Source organism: Sylvia atricapilla, chromosome 5 (genome assembly GCF_009819655.1).
Source record: "Sylvia atricapilla isolate bSylAtr1 chromosome 5, bSylAtr1.pri, whole genome shotgun sequence".
Taxonomy (NCBI): domain Eukaryota; kingdom Metazoa; phylum Chordata; class Aves; order Passeriformes; family Sylviidae; genus Sylvia; species Sylvia atricapilla.
Genome location: NC_089144.1, coordinates 10,579,323 through 10,602,919, shown reverse-complemented (window position 1 = coordinate 10,602,919; position 23,597 = coordinate 10,579,323). Strand labels below are relative to the sequence as shown.

The 23,597-nt window shown below is 37.7% G+C and overlaps 2 protein-coding genes across 6 annotated transcripts in view; both read right to left on the bottom strand.

The window, feature by feature from the left end:
• Window positions 1-23,597, bottom strand: part of SYPL1 (synaptophysin like 1) — a 362,670-nt gene that overhangs the window by 6,297 nt on the left and 332,776 nt on the right. The window lies entirely within an intron of this gene.
• SRPK2 (SRSF protein kinase 2) overlaps window positions 1-23,597 on the bottom strand; it is a 130,268-nt gene that overhangs the window by 26,361 nt on the left and 80,310 nt on the right. For all 5 annotated transcript variants that reach the window (XM_066318683.1, XM_066318687.1, XM_066318686.1 and 2 more), the window contains 6 exons: window positions 16,514-16,665; window positions 10,551-10,659; window positions 9,917-10,004; window positions 9,582-9,669; window positions 4,291-4,397; window positions 1,796-1,961 (listed from right to left, as the gene is read on the bottom strand). In XM_066318683.1, coding sequence (XP_066174780.1) covers window positions 1,796-1,961; window positions 4,291-4,397; window positions 9,582-9,669; window positions 9,917-10,004; window positions 10,551-10,659; window positions 16,514-16,665 — 710 coding nt within the window. The remainder of the gene's footprint in view (window positions 1-1,795; window positions 1,962-4,290; window positions 4,398-9,581; window positions 9,670-9,916; window positions 10,005-10,550; window positions 10,660-16,513; window positions 16,666-23,597) is intronic.

Here is a 23,597-nt window from a genome sequence, read left to right as displayed (position 1 = left end):
TTTAAAAAAAAAAAAAAAAAAAAGGCTGAACCATAAAGAGTGGACAGAAGACATTGAACGACTGCAGAGCTGTCACAGATTAAATGTATGTAGTCAGCTGGCAGAGCAGGTATAGACTGGTTTAAACAGTTCAGGGAATATTAGCAAAAATACAACTACTGTGTTGTACACAATAGAAAAGCCAGATATTCACGTTTTTTATTGTGAAAGAAGGCAGTATGATTGCTAGGGCTGGAGGCATGAAGAAGTGCCTAAGGCAAAAAACACACCATATCACAGAAAAAGCAGCTCCAGCATTGGCCTCTTCTGAGCACCTCTGAGCAGGATGCCATCAGTGACTGGGTCTGATGAGATGGCAGTGCTGACTGCCACATGCACAGAGCACCACAGGCTACAGAAAACCTCCCCCCTGTGATCAGAACCAACAGAAACAACCAAATATGGGAGACAGAAGTAAAGTGAAAGTGAGCAAGAGGAACTGAATGGGGGAGAACCTCTCACAAATTTCCACAGACACACGGGCCTATGGAAATTAAGGAATGCCAAATAAAATATACAGAGTTGTTTCATATGTTCAGATCCTGCTGCTAAGCTCAAGGAAAAGCCTGCTTGAATATCCCTGAAAGGGCAAGGTTTTCAAAAAGATTCTTAAACCTGAGCACTATCACTGCTATATAAAGGGAAATTATACACAATCTATTCCTGCAATGCTGCAAAGAGAACGCATCTTCAGCTCCTGTGGAAAGCCATATATTTAGTTACAATTTGCTAAGAATTAAGTGTGATAAGAACATCATTCCTTAAAAGAATACTTATTTTAATGTCAGGAAGCAATATAAAGGCTGCATGAACAAAATCAAGTTATTTCCACACAACATAAAATCTCTGGCTATGTGATTACACATTTTGTCAAATTCAATATAATATATTCATCATTTATACAATTTTTCATCTAAAAGTATAGAATGCCATGAAATGGATTCTCACCACTGTTCCCAATACAGAAAGTATTTTTAGCATACCTCACAGATTTTAATCTGTGATATATTTTCTGATAGTTATTACAAAGGGAATTACTTCCCCACAGCCTGTAGCTGATGTGCTCAATTGGCAAATTCGTAGCAACCACAGTACTAAAAATATATAGTACACAGTACTAAAAAGAAAATCATTAGAAAAGTCACACTTCCTCCTTGTTTGTCTCTGCTTATTGCTGTGAACTTTTTACTTTGGCGTCTCCTAGCTAAACACAAGGTACAGTTCCTATCTAAACTCTTGGCAAGCGTAACATAAAACATTTTGTACCCCTAGGAAAATGAGCTTACCACGACTTCAATTAGGCACAATGAATTCCATTTTTAAGAGTGAAAAACTATGGATATAAAACTTCTCATTGCATCTTAAGAGTAAGTCATAACAGACAGAAATGAACATGATTCCACAAGGATGCTGATGAACTTGTAACAGAACTAGAAATAATTTATATAAGATTATTAATGATTTTCAATAATAGAGATTCAAGTTTCCAGCGTGACTAAAACCCAGGCATTTCAGTTTGTGGGGTGGGAGGGGAGTAAGTTTATACCAATAAATCTTTTTATGCATCTGGAGACCCTGAAAACTTGAACATGTGAAACCACCAAGAAATCCTTACTACGACAGTTTCCAGAGCAGGAATAAGAATTAAAACAGACAGGCATTTTTTTCACATGCAATTATTTAAAATGTGAATTACTGCTAGCAATAATATACCGATGGTAGTTTCCTACATTGCATTTGAATATCCTGTTCATACCTGCTGAGCCAGACGGGGGAGGAGCACCAGCCTTCTGCCACTCGGTGGCTTCGGCAGCCATCCTGCGCACGTAGGCGTCGTCCACACACATCAGAATGTTTTCTGGCTTTATGTCCGTGTGAATGATCTTGCACTTGCTGTGTAGGTAATCTAGACCCTGAAGTACCTAATTACAGAGGGATTTTTCTTTTTTAATATATGCTTGAAATTGCAACTGAATTTATTAAGAAACTCAGCCTTCAGCTGCATTTTAAAATAAGCCTGATTTTATCCCAACGCTCAAAAGTAGCCAAAAAATTGGAAAAAATATATTACCAAGTAGTAGCATAACCACATAATTTTCCATTGCAGCATGGAATTACAGAAGCTTATGAAGCAGAATTGTCTGATGCACAGTAACACCAATGCAATGACCGAATTACTTCATATTCAACTTTCAGCAATCAGTATTTAAAATGTGTAGCACGAGTTTTGTCCAAGTAGAAAAGGAATAAATATCTGCACTATCTTTAATAACCAACCTGAAAGCCTTACCTGACAATGCCACTCACACTAGTCCAAACAGTTAATTCCAGTCTCACAAAAATAAAAGCTTTTTAATCTTTCAGGACTATGCTCTTCCTCTTTTCTCAGGTATGAAGTGTTTGAATTACCTTTGTCTACATTCAAAAAGCAATTCAGGTTGGAAGACTGTGTGACACAAACCTTCATCTAAGTCCTACCACCTTCAAAGCTGTGTCTAACCTCAGAATCAGACCAGCCTGCTCAGAGCCTTTTATCTAATTCACTTCCAACTACTTCCCAAAACACAGAACTGGCTGGGCTGTACACCGTTTGCTGGGCAAAAACCTGAATGGACACCAGGCACAAGAGCTTGATGAGGAACAGAGCTTTTACTCTGGAATTACATCCAGCTGGCAGCCATGACCTGTTCTCCAGGGCTCAGTACTGGGGCCAGTCTCATTTAATATCTTTATCAATGACCAGAACAAAGGGATCAGTGCACCCACGCAAAGTCTGCAGATGGCACCAAGCTGAGTGGGAGCCTTGATCTGCTGGATGGCAGGAAGGCTTTACAGAGGGATCTGGACATGCTGGATGATGGGCTGAGGCGAACTATGTGAGGTTTAACAAGGCCAAGTGCTGGGTCCTTCCCTTGGGTCACACCAGCCCCAGGCAGTGCCACAGACTGGGGACAGAGTGGCTGGAAAGTGGCCCAGGGGAAGGATCTGGGGGTGCTGGTTAACTGTGTCTGAACACGAGCCTGTGTGTGCCTGGCTGGCCAGGAGGGCAATGGCACCCTGGCAGTATCAGCAACAGCATGGACAGCAGGACCAGGGCACTGATGAGGACACAAACCCTCAAATCCTGTGTTTAGTTTTGGGCCACTCAGTACAGCAAAGACACAGAGGTGCTGGAGCAAGTCCAGAGAAGGGCAACAGAGCTGGGGAAGGGTCTGGAGTGCAAGTCTGATGCAGAGTGCTGGGGGTGTTTAGTCCGTAGAAAAAAGGAGGCTGAGGCAGGATTTCACTCTAGAACTGCCTGAAAGGATGTTGTAGCCAGGTGGAGGTCGCTTTGCTCTCCAAGGTAACAAGTGACAGGACCAGAGAAGTATCTTCAAGTCGCACCAAGGGAGGTTTAGATTGGGTATCAGGAAAAAATTCTTCCCTGAAGAACTGATAATGCTGCCAAGGCAAAAGGCTGCCCAGTGAAGCGCTGGCATCACCACCACTGGAGGCATTTAAAAGAAGTACAGATGTGGCACTTAGGGACATGGTTTAGTGGCGGACTTGGCAGTGGGTTAATGGTTGGAATTGATGCTCTTTCAAGTCTTTCCAACCCTGAATTCACTCTGTGATGTATTACATGCTTTCTCCTTGCTGAAACACTTTCTCCATAAAACTGCCTCTCAGCAACTTGATTTTTACAGATTAGCAGAAGAACATACTTTGAAAGAACATATCCCAGTGAAATATTCTGAAGTATTTCAACTTGCTATCACTCTGACTCTACAAAAACTTAAATACAGACGGACAGCAATTTCTTTAAAGAACAGGCTATTTTCATTTTTCAGGGAGATACCATTTTTGTTCATCACCATCATCAACATCATGGTATCATTATTTTCCACAGTTAAAATCATTTAGCTTCCAGATTTTATTTAGAAGCATGACACGTCAACCAAAACTGCAATTTAATGTGAGTATCCTCGTATCTATGAAGAAGACTCATGGCTTTAACTTTTTTGTCTCTAAAGCTGCCCAGGAAACTCCCTTACCATAGGAAACCTCAAGTAAAAAACACAATGCAAACAACCCCAAAACCCCTGTATGCAGAAATGCAGGCTACCCATTAAGTTGCTCTTGCAAACCCCACTGAGATTAAAATACAATTACCTTAGATAGCAGTTAGAGTTCAGTTCAAATATCATAATTCTAACCTTCGAATTGTTAACAACTGTGGAAAAACCTAATTAAAATATTAACAAAACTTACCTGTCGAATTATGCTTTTTACACAACGGATAGGAAGGCCTTGATAATTGGACTTGATTATCCATTTTAGAAGATGATGTCCGAGTACTTCGAAGACCATGCAGACATCTGTAATTTTATTAAGGATAACTTCCAAATAAACTTGTTCATGAGATCAGCACAAATGCTGGTTTGTGTTCAGGTTAAAGCAGTCAAATCAGCCCCTTTAGAGGGAAAATGGTTCCCCCTAAAATGAGCTTTGGCATCTCATTTCATTTATATCTACACCCATACAGAACCAGTGTCCAACTGCAGAACAAATTATAATAAAGCATTTTAATTAGGCAAATCTTGTCCATTACTTCTACATGTTAATAACAGCATTAAGTGAATAATTAAGAAAGTAATTGTAAAAAAGAACTAATTCATTTTTCTTTTCTTTGAAATAGTTGAAAGTACTGATTTGGCCTATGATTTCTAGCTTTTAATAAATTTTAAATTATATAAATAGAAGGTTTTAATAACAAAAGTGTGCAGCAACTATGTTTTAGAAAACTAACCATAATAATGATTTTTTTATTAAGCTCAATAGAGTCACTTGACAACAAATATTAACATAGTATGAGAATGGATCTCTTAAAACCTGCAGTTTTAACTGCAGAGAATAATGGCAATCACCAAAGAACTCTCAAGCAAAAGAAATGCAGAACTCAGAAGCAACATGCAAAAACACAATGCCAAGATGTTTAATTCAACACAGCATTTACTATTTGCCTGACAAAAGCAAACTGTTGATTATCAGGGGAGATTATTAAGAAAAAAACATCATGTAGAAGCTTCCTATGATGTCTGCTTCAAGGGCTTTCTCAGTTAAGTGATTCTACACTGTCCTGGGCTGACTACATGCCTGGGTAAGTTATCTTCCTATTGAGAAAATCTTCAGATACTGAAACTAATTTAAAGTTTTACTATCCATAGCACTCTGGCAAGAAGTTATACAATTAGACTATACCAAATTAATCCTCAAACATTAGCTGGGAATGACCTTAATGGACCTGAAAACCATGAAGGATGTTAAAAATCTAAACTACACGATACCATGACCTTGCAAAGAATAATGTAATACAAATAACCGAATGTTTATTGATGGATACTGCAGGAAAATCTCAGTGAATCAGACTATGTCACAGACCATTCATATAGATGACCACTTCTACACTGTTAGAAATCTTACCTAACTTCTCTAAGTTTTATTAACTAGAGCCTTGAGAATGATTTTAAGAGTCACTGTCTTGTGTCAAAATTAAACTTACTTTGTCTGTCAGTTTACCACACACATTCTTCTCAAATACCTACCTATATACATAAAGGTAACTCAAGTTTTAACATCTGCATCTTCTTTCCTGAAGTTCCATCAACAGTAAAAGGTCTCAAGACTGGCCAAAGCACAGTGTAAAGAACTGCAACACAACCGTTGCCAACTGTTCATCTCATTTCACATTCCTGAATTCCTGTATTAGAGGAGACACTGAATAGTCACTTCCCACTCACATCAACTGGGTGTAGTCAGAACTCTGTTCCATTCAGGAGAGGAAACAGTCTTGGTTACTTTTCCCTACAAAGAACACAAGCCCCTAGCAGAGCACAGAGCCATCATCCAGGAGGAGCAGAGCTCCTGAGCTCTGCAGGGCTTATTAACTGAGCCCACGCAGCAAAGCTGCAAAGCTACAGCAACACAGATTGCAAAAAGGCAGGACACTGCAACACTCACAAGTGAAATATAGGCCACCCGCCCACAGTCCTTCAGACCACTGCTGCTGCAGACTCTCCAATGCACATTCCTGACATTCCTCGCACTTACAGAAATGTTTAGCCTTGCCAGTAACCAGAAGAGAAAGGGATGTAGGGAAGTAAACAGCTGAGAGACAAGGGGAGAGCACCAAGAAGGAAGATGTAAGACAAATGGCAGAGGCAGGCAGAAAGAGGATCACCAGAAAGGCAGATGTCTACCTGAAAAGAAGAGATTGCAACATTTTCTTGGGAGGACTTAAGACGATCTCAAGGGACACTCCATACTGGAGTGACAACTGGAATGGAGAGAAGATACAGAGCAGGCTCAGTGTTGGGAGAAGTTATGCAAAAATGGGACTGCTGTCTGATTTACAATCCTGGTCTGAAAAACATTAACCTCAAGCCAGACTGTCCAGAACAAAGAGTTTGGGAAAACCTCTGCATTAACTATTAGGAAACCAGCCTTGCAAGTCCCAGGATCCTCCTACAGCACCCATAACCCTAACCAGCACCCTAACTGCTGAGCAGGTCCAAAAACATCCTGTAGCAAAAACCCCCTGAACCACCTGGCAGACATGCTTCTTGTGAAATGCTCTTCCAAGAAGCACAGGGAATGTCTCACGGGAGGAAATTAAGCACAGCAACACAAGTGAGAGTAAATGTAACATTAATCAGCTGGCAGGTTTAAGTACTGAGAGCTGTTCTTGACTCAAATCCTACCTGTAACTATCTATCTACCTACAAATACACAAAGGCTAAAGGCTAGTTAAATTAAGCTCTAGTACCAACACAGAAAACTTAGGGATCTCCAAAAGCATCTCAGTCGCTTTTGGATCAGCAGCATTTAGGCACTATGACATTTAATTAATATTCTACATTGTTTGGAGATACATTTATTGCAATCATCATAATGTTTGATTATGTGGGAATGTTTCCTTCTTTATTTTTTCCATTTGTCTCTTGGAAAAAATACAACACTTGTTTCATTATGTGATTATATGAATTTTTAAAAAAATGCTACACTGAAATGAACATTTATTATGGCTCTAATAAATGTCCACTGCAAACAAACAATAATTTACACCTACTGAAAACACCAAAGTGCCCAAGATCATGAATTCTGTTATTTCATTAAAAAGTCCTAATTGCAATCTTTGCAAAATATACAAGCAGCAAAAAAAAAAAAAAAAAAAAAAAAAAAAAAAAAATTTAGCCTAGTTATTAAAATTTCTCTGTATATAAACACTTACTACAGCTCCTAGGAGAAAGATGACAGTTTGCAGTCACACGGTGCAAGCCAATGGCTCTGCACATTCCCAGCTCTGTTCTACATGGTTCTTGACAATTTCCCCTGTTTGGAAGCTCCATTTTGTGGTATTAGCCATGCAAGGATTCACTCACCTCTTTTTTGCCTTGCTTTAGCTTTTAAATGCATTCCATAACCAATAACTAAGCCTCTATGAAGCATATGTTGTTTTATTTCATAGCCAAGCAACAGATATTTAGTGATTTGCCCAAAGGAAGCTGGAAACAGAAGAGCACGCAGAAAGTCTCAAATTACTCTATTTCTCTCAACCTGTGCAACTCAGTGACACTAATGCAGCACTAATACAGCATTTTAAAAAGTAAACAGCACCAAAACATTAAAATCAATTACCTGGCTCCATCCTACGAGAACCTACACCAAAGATTATTTTCCCTAGAACTTAAAACAGAGCTGATGAAATAATCAGTGCAATCAACCACTGCTGAAGTAATTCAGGATGCACAAGCTGTTCTCAGGAAAACTCAAAGCATAAGAGACTTGACAGCATTTTTTTTGCTGGCAGTCAGGACTTTGACAGACTTCCAGATGCAACTTGAATCTGAGTCCAGTATCAGCCCATTCTGTACCTGACTAGTACTTTTCTGGAAAATGTACTTTTCAGTAAGGCAGGAACATTTACCTTCTACATTAAAAATTCTGTATTGCCAGTTTTCATGAAGGCAAAACTTAAAATAGAATAAATCAACATCAGCTGCCCAGTTTTAATCTGCCAATATAAAGCTACCTGACCCCTTATTTTTCACTAGCACACAGTCTCTTTTGGCTTTCTCAGTCTAAGTGCTATATTGCAAAAAGATGTAAGTTTGCATATGCTTTTGAAGTATTATTGCTAACAAAAGTTACTCTCCACACGTCGAAACAGCCCTCACCTTTAATACAGTTGTATAAATACAATCTTATAAGATTATCTTATCTTAGCAAGATTATCTTATCTTATCTTAGCAAGAATGTAAGAACATTATTGGGAAACTGCTCTGATGAACAGATAAGTTATTTCTAGGTATAGCTATGAATGCATTATCATACTCCTTATTTAATATTAGTATTTTATGATAAAACAGTAGATCAAAATTTTTGGTTTCTAGAAATAATAATTCTCCAATTGTACTACTGTCAGATGAAAACAAATAAAAACGGGACAAAGGAAAAGGAAATTAGACACCAGTCTGCAACTGAGAACATTGACCCCACACTCTCATTCTCACCACATACCCAAACTAATGCCAAGAGACAGATGAATGGGATGAAAACTGCTTGCACACTTCTGTCTGGAAGGATGCTTTCTAGTGAGCATTCAGATTTACTGACAGTCACCTCCTACATTCCTTTCCTAGAAGATGGGAGTTGGTGAAAGGTCCCTTAATCTGGTCTGCTGAAGACTGAAGGCATGTCACCCAAATCAGTGTCTAATATAATAGAGCCTCTATGACCCATGAACAATGAGGTCTGCCACAGGGCTCCAAAACAGAACAGGTACACACATAAGTCCAGCTGTAACAGTAAGTGACAGCACAGTAATGTAATAACCTGCTAAAATACCTAATATAATTAGCAAGGAGAACGCAGTTTAGCTCAACTCTTAAATCAAATATATTCACAGACCCAAAATTTACCCTGAGAATGAGTCAGTTATATTTTACTTTCTCTCTCTCTTTTTCTACCACTCCTCTTTAGTTTTTTGAAAGGAAGCTTTCAAAAGGTTTACAACCTTTGCCAAAAACAAGGTTAATAACCTTTCCCAAAAACAAGGTTAACTTCTGGCCAAAAGATGATTACATGAACAAGAGAAGCATCTCCATGACCTCACACTTCCCACAAGGAAGCAGAAACCAGGTTTTTCATGACACTGACAATTTCTCTTTAGCAGTCTAGAACAAAAAAATATTTCTTGTAAGCTTCAGTTATCACAAATGTTTTCAGTAATCTCTATTTTTTTAACTAATCTATCTCTAGTTCTACCAGACTATGACAGGATACATAAAACTTTTTTAATTTTGCATTGTGTTTAGAAAAATTAAGTTACTTTCACTCCAGAGAGTGCCTAACACATTGCACTTCTCTTTGCATCCACATACATTTTGGTGTTTACACTTTGTATATTTGAAGTAAGATTAACTAGAAAAAATCCAGAACTAAATGCTTACTTATTCCACTAGAACATTTTTAATGAGAATGCCATGTTCTCAAAAGGATACGAATTCCATTCATTCCAGAAATTTTGAAGTCATCAATTAGCTGTACAACCATATCCTTGTTGGGATCATTAGGGTCACTTTCACGAACCTAAACCAAGAATGCAAACACTGACATTTTAGGAAAAAATTCACTTTAAAATACTAATTAGTTAGATTTCCACATAAATTTAAGTATTTTGGAGCTTCAGAAAACAGGTTAACTCATAGTAAGCCAAGTTTAGAGGACAATATGTAAAAAAACTAAGACTCTAAAATCAATCCTCTGTGTTTTGTTTTTTTTTTTAATTCATTATTACTATTATTATTGTTATTCAACACTGTACTGCAATACTTACACATTTGAGCAACTTAATTTCATCCAAGGCTGTCTCTGTATAATGCTGGGCACTTTTTACAACTTTCATTGCAACAAACCTTTTTCCCCTTGAAAAGAAGAAAAATATTTTCAACACGTACACTGAGCTAAAACATACACACTTTGAAGGTTGGGAAATTTTAAATACAGTTTTTCATAGTCTAATACATTCTTACATAAAATACTGAAATTACACTTAACAACAACTTTTAACAATATAACTTATTGAGTATTTTAGTCTCCTTGTATCTCTAGTATCTTTAAGAGAGGAATCTGCTTACATATTTTATTTATAATTTAATGAAGGTAATATTTTCTCATTAAAGATACAAAAGAAATAAAAACAGAAGCTTATTCTTGTATGCTCAAGACAACATGCAAATTCAATAAACAAAGCTCATCTGTCGAAGAAAACAGAATTACATTTACTTCTGAGAGCTTTTATAAACCACACCATTAATCAAGAGCAAAATAAGGCTGTAAGTATCTTTCTGCACGAAATTATAGTAAACATTTACATAACTTTATCATGCACATAAAGCAAACATTACTGCAAACAAAATAACGTATTAAGGAAAGAAGTTTAAGTATAGGGAAATAAATAACTTTCTTACTGCATATCCCAGCATAGCCAGACTGTAGAGAAGTGTCCCCATCCTAACTTTCTAATAACATGATAGCGGCCATTGAAAAGATCACCAATTTTCACTGGATGATAGCCTCCTTTCATGAAAAAAACGAGTAGAAAAAAAAGAATATTTAGAAAATAAACAATAATTCAGAGTTTCCTGTAGCATATATCTTCCTCTTGAAATTGTCCTGTACTATAAATAGGAAATACAAAGAAAATTTTAATGGTAAAAAATCTGCTTTGCCTGGCCTGGAGGGGAAAAACTCATGTCCTGTAACTACTGTAGAGTTTATTCATCTTTCTCTCTTATGGCTTTTATTTATGGTAATATTACCATCTGTTCTCTATTTCCTCAGGCTTATCTTCCACTTGATAGACAGTACAGAAAAGATCTACATTATTTCTTTATCATATTTGAAGCCTCTCCAGTCAACATATTTTGGATGATTGCAGAATCTCAACAGAGATTGTTTTAATTCCCATTTGCTTTCGAGTAATAAAAGCAGCAATAAAATACTTCCTGAGAAAATGTTAAGAACAATGCAGACTTCATTGATGCTCTTCTACTTGGCTCCTGATCCACAGCAGCAGTGCATTTTTCTGACATCTGAGGGTTTTACAGAGAGGAGCAAGAGGAGAAAGCAGGCAGCTCTGGCCTTTGTCTGAACTGCTTTTCCATAACTAAAGTCTGCAGTCCAAATTTCAACAACTACACAGGTTCTCCACAACCCCATTAGGCACAAAGGCCAACAGGACAGAGCAAGCTGGAGCTCAGGCTTCTAGGAGGTGTAACGAAGCCTTTTACCTTCTTTGTATTTTGGGAGACATTCTTACTCCTAGTTAAACACAGGGAAGACAATAAACACACATGATTTTTATTCAGACCTTTACACACCAACAATAACATCCACAATTTTGCCTAAATTGCAAACAAATAATAAAGCTGCACCATGCAACCCTCCAGGACATCACCAGCTGCAAACTCAGAGCAGCTTTTAAAGAACCACTTCTTTGTCTCTTTCTGGTCCTTCACAATGTCATGCCCAATTGTCCTTTGACAGGATCCTCAGTTATTGACAAACCCATTTAGGATCAGAAAATCCACAGACCACATTCTCAAAGTTTCTGGATCTGTTTTGAATCCTCTGAAAATCTTGCCAGAACTGGTTAAGAGAACAATGTGAATTTATAATTTAATTCCTTGAATTTAAAACAGGGATTTCTCTCTTATCTCCTTTCATCTGTGTGAAGAGTGATGTCAAATCTGGATGTATTTATATTCTTTTTTTGTTAATAACATCTTCTGCCTTAGAAGTTCAACGGTTCTTCTAAGAACTCTCATATGCTGCCAGAGCAGATTAATAAATGTAACACAACTGTGCTACAGAATGATAACGATTACAAACTCAGGAGAAGGATAAAGCTTAAATGATGTATTGTGTTAGATGCTGGTGTGTCCAACAAACTCTAAACCACACACAGCTTTGAGATATGTGTGCTAAGGTGTAACTGCAAGCTAGGCAAACAGCAGAAACAGCTTCACCCAAAAGCTGACCCTTCCCTTGAGGAAGACCTCCCCAACCCTTCCATCACTGGGAAGGAAATGTTCATGAAAGGAGCCAGGACAACTCACCCAGCAAAGTAAAATGATACTTTCATTTGTACTGCTGGGTTGTGCCAACCTCAGTAAGGATGCCCACACTGCCATATGGGAACTCCTCAGTTCCAAATCAAAAACCAGATCACTCTGGGAACACCTGGCTGGATTTACTCTCCAGGAGGGAATGGGAGACATGGACTTACTGAGAGTAAGGCTTGACTATTGCACCAGCTATCTGCAAACAGAAACAGTATCAGCCACATAGGAAGCCCCAGCCTACTGCAGCTTCATAATTATAGATATTCTGCTGCATAAACGCAAATACATGAATCAGTACTGATATAAAAATTAAAAACAAAACTCAATTTCATTTTGTCTATTTAAGCATCCTTCTAGTAACAGCTGATGGAGATATTTAATAATCTGGATAAATATAATCATTATTTAAGACAGCTACTGACTGGTTTAAAACAAACAAAAATATAATTACTTGGTAATTTTTTTCCCACAAAATTCTGTGCAGGATGAATAAGTCATAGATGCAAGAGGAAAGTTAAGAGAACATACAGGAATTCTACCTTTCCATTACTGAAAAGGTTTGCATTTGTGAAGTGAATCAAATCTGATGATCTGCAAATTTATATGAGACTTCTACAAAACACACCATCACAGATGAAAATATGTTTCTAGGAATAGTTTAGGCAAACAAGTACCTTTTAAGTCTGACTCTACGAATAGCTTCTAGCACACTTGTGCTTCAAAGGGTCAAAAATAATCAAAAACTTGTGATAGTTCCTTCCCATCACAGACAGAAAAGAAAACAGCATAGAGAGGAGATCAGACAAATACACCAAAGTCAATAAAATGGGGCTTGGTAAGTTATTTTAGTAACCTCTACGTGTTGGAAGCATAACAATACTACATATGTAAAAATTATGTTGTTTTGATCCCTACATCATAACTGATTAATCCCTACTGTCATAACTAATTATAGCAATACACCAGCATATGTGACATATGCCAACAGAGGCAGCATATACAGCATATGAGTATATGTTATCTTTCACAAGATACTTTCCACTGTCCCAAATCACAAACAAGAGCAGTTTTGGAAATAATCTGCTACCATTCCTGTATATGTTACTCGCTGATTATTCATATCAGCAACATTTACAGGTTGTGCACAACAGGTAACAACCCATTTAGTTATGTGTATTTGAAAAACTAGTGTCATCCTATGATGAATGCAATTATTTAAATTCTCCATGATACCAAATTTGTTTAAGTATTAGTAACAAGAAAGCATCTATGCAAAATGAACAAGTCGATAAAAATTACTTTTGGAAAAACAATACTGGCATTTGAAAATATACAATGTGTAAGTGGCACTGCTGATAACTTAATAAAAAAAAAAAAAACCCACACTCTTGTACTATCCACTGCAGCACATACAGGAAAAAAAGTGTCTCTCACAGCTAGCTAGCTACATGCATGCAAGAAAGAGGGTCAGAAAAATGAGATCATTATTCCTGAATGTCTCCTGAATGTATTGGTAATTGTAGCTGGCTCATTCTATGTTTGTATAGGGAATTATTCCCTTTGTGAACTAGATGAATGGGAGACATCTCCAGGGCACAGAGAAGAGATCAGAGAAGCAAAAAATTCCAGTTACATCCATGACACAACAGACTCTTGGAAAAAAAATCTCCAAGTGTTTCAAGGCTTTTCAGAGAAAAAAAAAAAAACTAGCTTTACAAAGTACCCCTCAAAAAACCATGCAGTTGGACAGTTGATAGATATTTCCATTTCTTAAACAACTAAATATTTGAAAAGCATTTTATGCAAATTCAGTGACACAAACAGAAGCAATGTCACAAATTTAAACAGGCCCTGGAGAAAGCCCCCAGGGAAAGGAAGTTAGTCTGCTTTTCACAGATGGCTGCTAGTCACTCTCTTTCACATCAGGTGCTAATATAAACTGATCCAATTTCCTCATTAAAAAACACTACTATGACTATTTACTAATCACCATGTAATGTGGTCAAGATGCAAGTCCAGCACACAGTAACATACCCTTAAAAATAAAATTAGTAACAAAAATACTCAACAGGAAGTACAGCTAACACACAGTATGTTGAAATCCTGAAAAAAGTAATTATATACTCATCATCAAAATTTCCCTCCTATGAAACTTCAGACTGGGGTTGAGAAGCATGCTCTGGGCCTCAGTCAAAAATCCTGGAAGACTGCCATTTTGAAGACAAAATTAGGAATAAAAGAGACACTCCAGTGATAAATGGTAATTTCCAAATTTTTGTATTTTTTACTCTGTAAATACAGATTAAGCAACCCAAAATAGAAAAAGATATTTAAACTAATAAAACATCTCTTAAAAAAATGGAAAATGTATCTAAAGGCCATTCTGGAGTTCTTCACCAAATAACTTACTCATTCCCTATACAGAATATAAAATATATAAACAAATCCCAGTGTGGTCATGGAATTCAGATCCTTATGGTGACCTTTTCTTCAGTTCCACGCCAGCAGACTGAAAGAAGGAAATGCACTGCTCAGTCTTACAGGAAATTAGGGTCAGAAAATAAGTAAATCCTCGACTGAAGCAACAAAAGCACTGCCCTTGTAGAAACAAGTAATGATCATGACATCCAAATGAACCCAAGCTTGAACCATCCTTAATATACTTTCAAAAATTCAAAGCCTCGGGATCAGAAGAATTCAAAAGAACCTTTACGCATACAGAAGTTCCCTTTAATTTTTCAGGAAGTCTGCACGTATTCTTAGTGTAACATGTAGTTTATTTCAAAAGTATACAAATCTTACTACTGACCTGCTCTAGTTAAACAGGTAAGTCATAAACAGGCACTCAACTTAGACTATTTTTTTTTTGTTTTATGATCTAGCTTCTGCAGATGGTGACATTTGGCAAGGAATACTGGAAAACAGACAACGGTGGATTGTTTGAAATTAAATGCAGCCCTCACTTAAGGAAAGAATAAAGTCAGAGCTTTGAAATGCCTAATCTCAAGAAAATACAGATGTTTACGGGTACACAGATGTTTAAACAAACCCTTATTCACTGATGGAACATGTCAGAGACACAAAAAGCGTTATCTTACATAACAAATGTATTTTAACACAAATAATAAAAAAACCTCAAACAGAATACTTGAGCATGGTTTAGTGACATGTTTTTCTTTCCCCTGCTGTAGACTTAGACATCTAGTTTGAGTTCACTGTTTGGCTTTCACTACTGGTATTTGTAAGCCACTTATACATTTGAAATATAATGTATTAATAAAACTTCTTATATCAAAATGAAATAGTCACTGTCCACTGTTAAATATGTAAATACAAAACACTTTTTAGGCTCCGAAGGGGAATTCTTAAAATGGCACATTTCCAGGCTTATACAGAAACTTCTGATTAAGAAGACATTATCATACTTGACACAGGAAGTGTTTTTTGGTATGAGTAATACAAAATACCAGATATAGTCAGGATGCATAGTGCTTTTTGACTTTTCAAAAATATTCATCTGAAGTGATAAAATTGTGATGTAATTTGAGTATATTTGTATTCTTGAAATCTACTATAATATGTAACACAGAGTTGACAGAACTGTTATTTATCAATTTTTGTGTGAGGACAGTGTACATTCTATCATAATGGGAACATGAGACTTGCAACTTTAGCACTGACATAAAAATAAACTTAAGTATTGACACTGTTGTACTGTATTCAAGCTTTTATGCACTTAACAATACTTAGAAACTGAATATAACCAATACAAAAATTAAGGAAATTGAGTTAAAATTAAGATCTAGAGAGCCTCAGACAATGCTGAGAGCTGTGAAAGACACCATGTGGAAAAGAAGCATTCAACATCTTAGGCTAGTGCAAGTAAGAGAAGAAAGGAAGAATAAAAGGATAGTGTTTAAAAAAATAAATTTAAATAATACTCTTAAGGGCACCAAGGCAGTTTAGAACATTTTGGAGTGTGAGAAGAGTCGTCTGTCTTGGTTTGGGTGTTTTTGTTTCTCTTACAACTCATACGAATCAAGGGAAGTTTACTCTTATAACTGAGACATCAGAAAGAACACAGGGATGCCATACTTGTAGATTTATCAAGAAGTGTCTAAACAAGCTACGGCTAAGTGAAAAATGAATGCTGAAGACAACTATGCATTGTCTTGAACGGACTTGAAATGAAGAGCCGTTCCTGATTCTCGTATAAGTAAATTCCACAATTAAAGCCCAGCTCTTTAAAAACCCCTCAGGAACCAGAGCTAAGAGAGTGTTTACCCTCCCCACCAGGGGCCACTCACCTTTACAGTAATCTGCGGGATCCTCCTGCTCCTCATCGTCGGAGCCCAAGATCTCCTCCTCTGGCTCGGGCGGCGCGGGCTCCGGCAGCGGCGGTGGTGGCGGTGGCGGTGGAGGTGGCGGTGCAGAGGGAGCTTTCTGCTGAGGCTCTGGCCTGCCAACAGAGCACAACACACCTGGTAAGGAGCCTCCTCGCCGGGGGAGCCCAGCCCTGCAGGGGGGTGAGGAACCAGTGAAGCATCTCACGTCCTCACTGTCACCTGTCGTGCCCCTTTGGGACAGAGAGGAACCTGGCCAAAGCAAGAGCGGGTCTCAAGTGGAAGAGCTTGCAAAAGACACACCAAGTATGTCATCAGATACAGATGAGCTTTTGCAGTTCCTGATGAGCAAGTGGGACATTAGACCCACCTTCTTGAGCACAACAGAGAAGTATTTTTCAGGGAATATCAAGTTATTCAAAAGCTCCTGCCTGCTAGCTGAAGTAGGAAAGATCTCATTAATGCACAGCAAGGAAAAATCCTCCAGAGACACTGACCCAAATCTTAATGCACTTCTCCTCCGCAGCTGCTGCCAACACCGTGGAAAGCTGTATCATTATACAAAATACTGAAAACATCTATTAGAAAGTAGGAGAAAGAAACTCATTTTCCTAGGTAGCCTACAATGCTTATCCCAGAGGATATCACATGCTTTAATACGTGCTAATTAATTAAAAAGAAACAAAATAAAATCAACGAAGTCTGACACCACCAGGCTAGACATGGGTGGGTTTTTTTGTCCTGCAGCTACAATAAAAAGTGAAATATTTTATAGCCTGTTCTGAAGAAAGCTGTACTTGGTACAAATACAAATTACTCACATTTCAGAACTGAGTATTTTCAATAGACTTAACTCCAGGGTTGAAGTGATATGACCTTTTTGTCATATAATTAAGCCTTCCCCTAATAGGGTGATGCTGTTATTTTTTGTATTCGTACCTCTTATAAATTAGAGGGATATACTTTCCAAATACATTTGCAAAGCAACTTAAAGCATTTGCGCCATCAAAAGCTGCTGTAACTTATATTTATATCTACTTCAAATCAGCCACATTTAAAAACAACATATCTTGTCCTTCATGTCATAAAAAACCAGAAATCCATCATTTGCTGCTGTTTCAAGAAGCTAGAATTAAGATCCAAATACTTCCTTCATCATGTTTATCCCAACTCTAGTCATAATTCCTTTTGGCTTTTTACACACTGCAATTGTTCAAGACAGCATTTAGTATCAAAGAGAACATGGCTGGTCAGAAACAAATGCCACTGGCAGCCTTCACCACCTCCACAGCAGCTGCTATTACACCTTTGATTAAAAGGACATCACTGCAAGCTGCATTGCATACCAAATTTATTTGCCTGCTACCTCTTTCAGATAATAAAATTCCTCAGTCAATAAATGGCCAGATTAAAAAAGGGGTATTTTGAACTAATTTATCAATTATTTAAGTTATGATGAGAAATCTAATGAAGTAAATGAATTTACATAATTTTTAACCACATGAAACTAGGCATAAGGGAAAGAAGGGATTCATCTGTAGCATAAAAAATAAACATATTTGCACATGCTCCTACTTCAAATTATGTTGGTTGTCTGCCTCCCTCTTTCATTTTTGCCTCCCAACAGATGTCTTTATCTGGTACACTGAGAGGAAATTAAACCGCAAATGGAAGGTTCAGCACATTCTCTGACCAGCTAATCTTACTACAAACTGGATTTCTGGCCCTCCTGGTTTCATGGATCAGCCTGGTTTCACAGTGTCAGCAAGCTGACAGCTCCCACACCTCATCTCAAAGCTTTAATCCAACAAACCATCATAAAAGGACCCACATTACAAACCCTGAAACTTCATTTCCTGGGCACGGGACCATTTTGGATCTACAGATTAAAACTAGGAAAAACTTAAAAATTAAAAATCAACAGTTTGCCTTGATGGCCTTAAAAGTCTTTTCCAGCCTAAATGGAAAAGACTTCTCTTCCACAAGCAAGAAAAAGAATGCATAGTGAAATAGCCTGCACTCCACCAATATACCTGAAAGCAGGCAGTCAGGAACACAGGCACATCCATCAGTGCCTGGACTCCTTATTTTGGATGGTGCCACCACCTTACTCTGTTCTGACCACAAGTGTCCATGGTACTATTTCGGTCACATGAAATGGCACAACTACAGAAAAGTCCAGGGTAGGATAGGGAAATGCAGTATGGTGTAAGTTCAAAAATTCATTGAAATAGGTTAAGAAAACAGGGTTGCTTCTCAGTCTTTCTTAAGCTGCTGTATTTGATTTTGGTTCAAAAGGAGTTATCTTTCCTGTCTTCAAACTCAGTTGATTTTTATATTCTGGAGTGTTTTCTTACTGTCCTTTGTGGACACCAGGAAGGAAGGAAAGCTATTACTGTATTTCCTTCCAGAGGTATTTGTGATTTTTATCTGCAAATAACAAAACACTGCTTTAAACTGAGGATGAGCCTGGTTTTATCCATTTAGCTTTGCTTGCATCTTTCGGAGCAATCAAATTATTAGTACAGAAAAATGAGGGAGGGAAAGAAACATGCTGAGTTACACCAGCCTGACCGCTAATTCTGCATTTTTGGCAATTTTTTTCCTCTGGTTCAGAATTCTTAGCAAGAGATTCTTATCGTTCTTTGGTTTTGTTCATGTTTACTTTTCCATGATATATGTAAAGATCAAGTCTTCAACACTTCACTCGATGGCTTAAATTCTGCCTACAGGTTGAGTAACTCATCCTGGCATCCCCAATCCTGCTCTTCTGCCAATTCATAGTTTCACAGTGTTAGGAGGGACATAAATGAGACAACTCCAGTTTCGCTAATTCTTAGGGGCCCTTTTATTGAATTGCAAAGATAAGCTATGATGAACGCTTCAACAACATCGTCATTTGCGATTTAGAGCATGAATATACAGTTTATTCAGCTCAGATTTCATTTTTTCCAGTATAGTCTGCTAAAATGCAAATTATTTTTTCTTTTGAGTAGACTTTAAAACATCGTTGGCATTAAAAAACCCAACCATTTAGAAACCTGTGAGTCACAAACACGTCCGTAATCTCCATTCTCTTTTCAGAAATATAAGCATCAAATACTATTAAAACACAGAAAGCTATTCAACAACCATTGTTTCAAGTTATTAGACTTTATTATGCCTAAAATGCTTTGTAATGATACGCATTAGGTAACACATGCGTGCAGAGATAAATTTTAAACCTGTTTTTCTTTTTTCTGAAGTAATCACTTGGTACTCTGTGGGGTACCACTATTAGGTTGTTCATCACCATCCAAGCACAAACACTTAATTAACAGAAGAAGACGACACACCATTTCTAGACTCTCAGTATTTTGTCAGCAGGTATGCAGAGAACTGACCAACTACACAGGCTACAATCACAAACCTTAAAACTGTATTGAAAGAAACACTAAAAACAATTAGAAAACACTAGACAGCATTTTTTGTCTTATAATTACTGCCTTTTCCATGGGCAAAAATAAATTTACAGCAAAGTCTAATCAAAATACAATTAAATCCTATTTTTAAACTGCTCTTACAGGGAATATTTACTAAAAGACAAAAGAAAAGCTGAAGTATTTCTCCTCTACAGTGAACTTGAAGCAAAATGCGTCAAAACTCTGCATGGAGTCTTACACAAAATCAACTGCCCACTGTTAGGAAACACAACATTTCTGACAACTTAATTTTACTGTTCCCTCATGGTCATGTTGCTCCATTCTCCCACTGGATAACAGCCAACAGTAAAATCAATCTCCTTAACACTCAAACCTTAAAACGCTGAGAATATTATGAGAAATTCAGAAAACTCTATTCTTTTGTTGTTGTTGATGTTGTGGGGTCCTTTGCTATTCTTCTGTTACGGAAAAGGTAAAACGAGCAGTGGGAGTGATTAAAATCACAAAATGCCTTCCATATGGGAAGCTTCTGAACATACCAGAACTCTTCAGCCAGGAAAACAAGACAGCGGAGTGCTACAAAGTCTTGAGAGCTACAGAGAAGGCAAATAGGAAATGGCTGTCCACTGCTTCCTCCCACACAAATTGAGCCAAATTGACAGAAAAAAAAAATTTAAAATATTTACTCACACAATACAATGTTAAAAACTAAAGCAAACATTTTTCCCTTGGATATCATGGGTAAGAGAAGCTAGTTGAATTCAAATAGGGCTCAAAAAATCTCCTGCAGCCACTCCATCTTGTGTTACTCCTTTCTTTTCCCCGACAAATGAAAGATTTCCATTACTTAAAACCAAAACAGACTTCAGGCCTCTTTATCCGAAATCCTCGTAGACAAAAAATACGTTTTCATTATGAAGTAATGGATAAGAATGTCTTGCAGGAGAGACTGCTACAGAAGAATACCTGAGGAAAACCTGCTCCCATGGTGAACAGGCGTACAACAGCAGGAGTCCCTCTCTATGAACACTGTACTGCACTCCTGGTGACTACTTCTAGGTAAACAAAGCTTTACCCTGAAAGTACCTAAAACCTGCACCTGATTCTCCTATCTTTAGGAAAGCATGGTTTCAGAAGGAAAGCAGATTGTGTCAAACCAAAAAAAAAAAAAACAAAACGGAAGAAATAAATTTGTCAGATTAAACTAAGAACTACCTCAATCTGAGGGGAAAAACAAAATTCCACTTAAGATATTCAGATGAACACAATTAAAGATATTTTCTGCTAACAGAAAATCCAATTAAAATTAGGTTACATGACTTCCTCATGTATCTAATAAAATATGGAATAAACAATATTATAACAATGTTATGAACCTTCTGCCATGTCCACAGAGGTTCCACAGGGAATTTCAATTTGAAGTCATAAAAAAGAAGGGGCAGATAAGAATCAGAAGAACTACACTGTAAGCCTCCTAAGAGATGGGAGCTTCACAAAATCTACAAGTGAGTGTGGGTCCATCTGGAAGGCACTCCAGCTATGCTCCTCAAGACAAAAGCTTTTATGCTCCTGGGCAAGGCTCTCAAGGTTCTGTAGAGTTACAAGTCTGAAATCTCTATGCACAAATTTCTTACAGCTGTTATTAACTGCTGAAAGACTCAGCCATTGGGATCTCTTTCTTTGTTCAAATGGTGTCTCCTTTACGAGCTGAATTCTTCCCTGCTCTTTTTTCTCAAATGCAAATTTAGCTTAATTAGACAGGTGCCTTCTAACACTGAGCTCTTTGAACTGGAGGCAGCCTTAAATGGAGGCTTGCTAAATAAATTCACACACATAAAACAACAAAAAACATAAGAAAGAACAAAATAACTCTGAAGTTACCACTCAAGGAACTAAATTATGCTCCATGTTTCAAGTAAGATTTTAAGTGGATTATAATCCAGAATATTTTTAAATTGCAATAGTTACGATAAATTATTTGTAATTTAATAATTTTTAATTATGCCAGAGGTCATCTAACTGTTTTCAGAAACAAAGTCTACAATTCTAGAAGGAAACAGGGCATAAGAAGATGTGTTTTTAACTAACTCCAACAAATGTTTATGTGAACTTCCAGGGACAGCTTTGCTGTCCCTAGAATAAATGAAAAGCACTATCTGTGGTCTTATTTGTAGTACAAAACTGCACTATAATCTCCAATTCTAGAAAATTTATACATAAAAAGAGAAAGCACTGGTATGTCACAAACATGAAGCAGTTTCTACATCTGGTCATTATCAAACAAAATCATAATTCCTCCTGGGCCTGTTACCATTCCTTCCAAAGATACCATCTTACTATCAAACATTAATAGAGGCACCAGTAAAAATCCCTTCTGGAAGGAAGCAGGCTGAGACATGGTAGCTTCTGTAACCTCAAATAGCAACACAGAATGAATTTTTCATTCCCATCTTGCTTACCAGTCTTTTGGAGGCCACCTTGGGCTTGAATGCACACTCGAAGTCCATGTGAAATGCCAAGGAACACTGCCTTCTTCTGCTCAAAACAACGGCTACTATAAATAAATGCCATTTCACGCAGCAAGTACTGCAGTTTCACCACGCCGCCGCCCCAGCCCAGCATCACAGGAAGAACACATCGCCACGGGCAGAGCTCAGGGGACCCAGCAGCAGCCTACCATTCCATCAAATCACATCTAGGATGAAGCAGTTATTCTGCTAAGTTCAGGAGTTAACTCTTATGGTGTTTCTCCGACACAGTTACATCGAGTTCCCAGAGGTAACTGGTTTCACACTCTGAAAGCCAGTCCCAAATGAAATTTTGTTATCAAACAAATGCAATTCTGTTAAAATGTTCTTAAGACAGTAAACCAGAAGCCAAATCTACCCAGAAAGCCTCAAGCTTAAATGGACTTGTGAAAACAATTTGGGTTTTCCTCAAATACTGTTTTTCTCACTGAGTTGTATTTTCCAGACAAGTCATCGATTACAGACTTAAAAAGGAAAAAAGTCAACCGTTAATTAAAAAATACAGACCAATCTGGCAGCACAAAAAGAAAATATATAAATATACACTCAGCAGCTACACCTTACCTGTATTTCTAGTCACCAGTAACGTGTAAAGGCTGAGAAGGTTAAAATCACAGAATACCTTGAATTGGAAGGGACCAACCAGCATCATCAAATCCACCTCCTGGCTCTTCAGAAGACAGCCCCAGAAATCCCATTATGTGCCTGAATGTTTTGTCCAAATGTTTCTTAACTCTGTCACGCTTGGTGCTGTGATCATTTCCCTGGGGCTCCAGTGCCCCAGCCACCATCTGGTTGAAGAACTGCTTCCCAATATCGAACCTAAGCCTCCCTTGACTCACTTCATGCCACTTCTCCACGTCCTGTCACTGATCACACGAGTGAGGAGATCAACAGCACACCTTCTGCAGAAGAACTGACTGTCAGATCCAGCTTCACAGAGAGACATCAGGCACTGGGAAGCAGAGACCTAAAGAGCTACACCTACCATCAGCTGTGTCTGTGAGGAGGTCCTTGTGACAGCTGATGCAGTGACTCCAGCAGCTACCAGGGAATGACTTCTGAGACATGAGCAGACCAACCCTGAGCAAGTGTTCA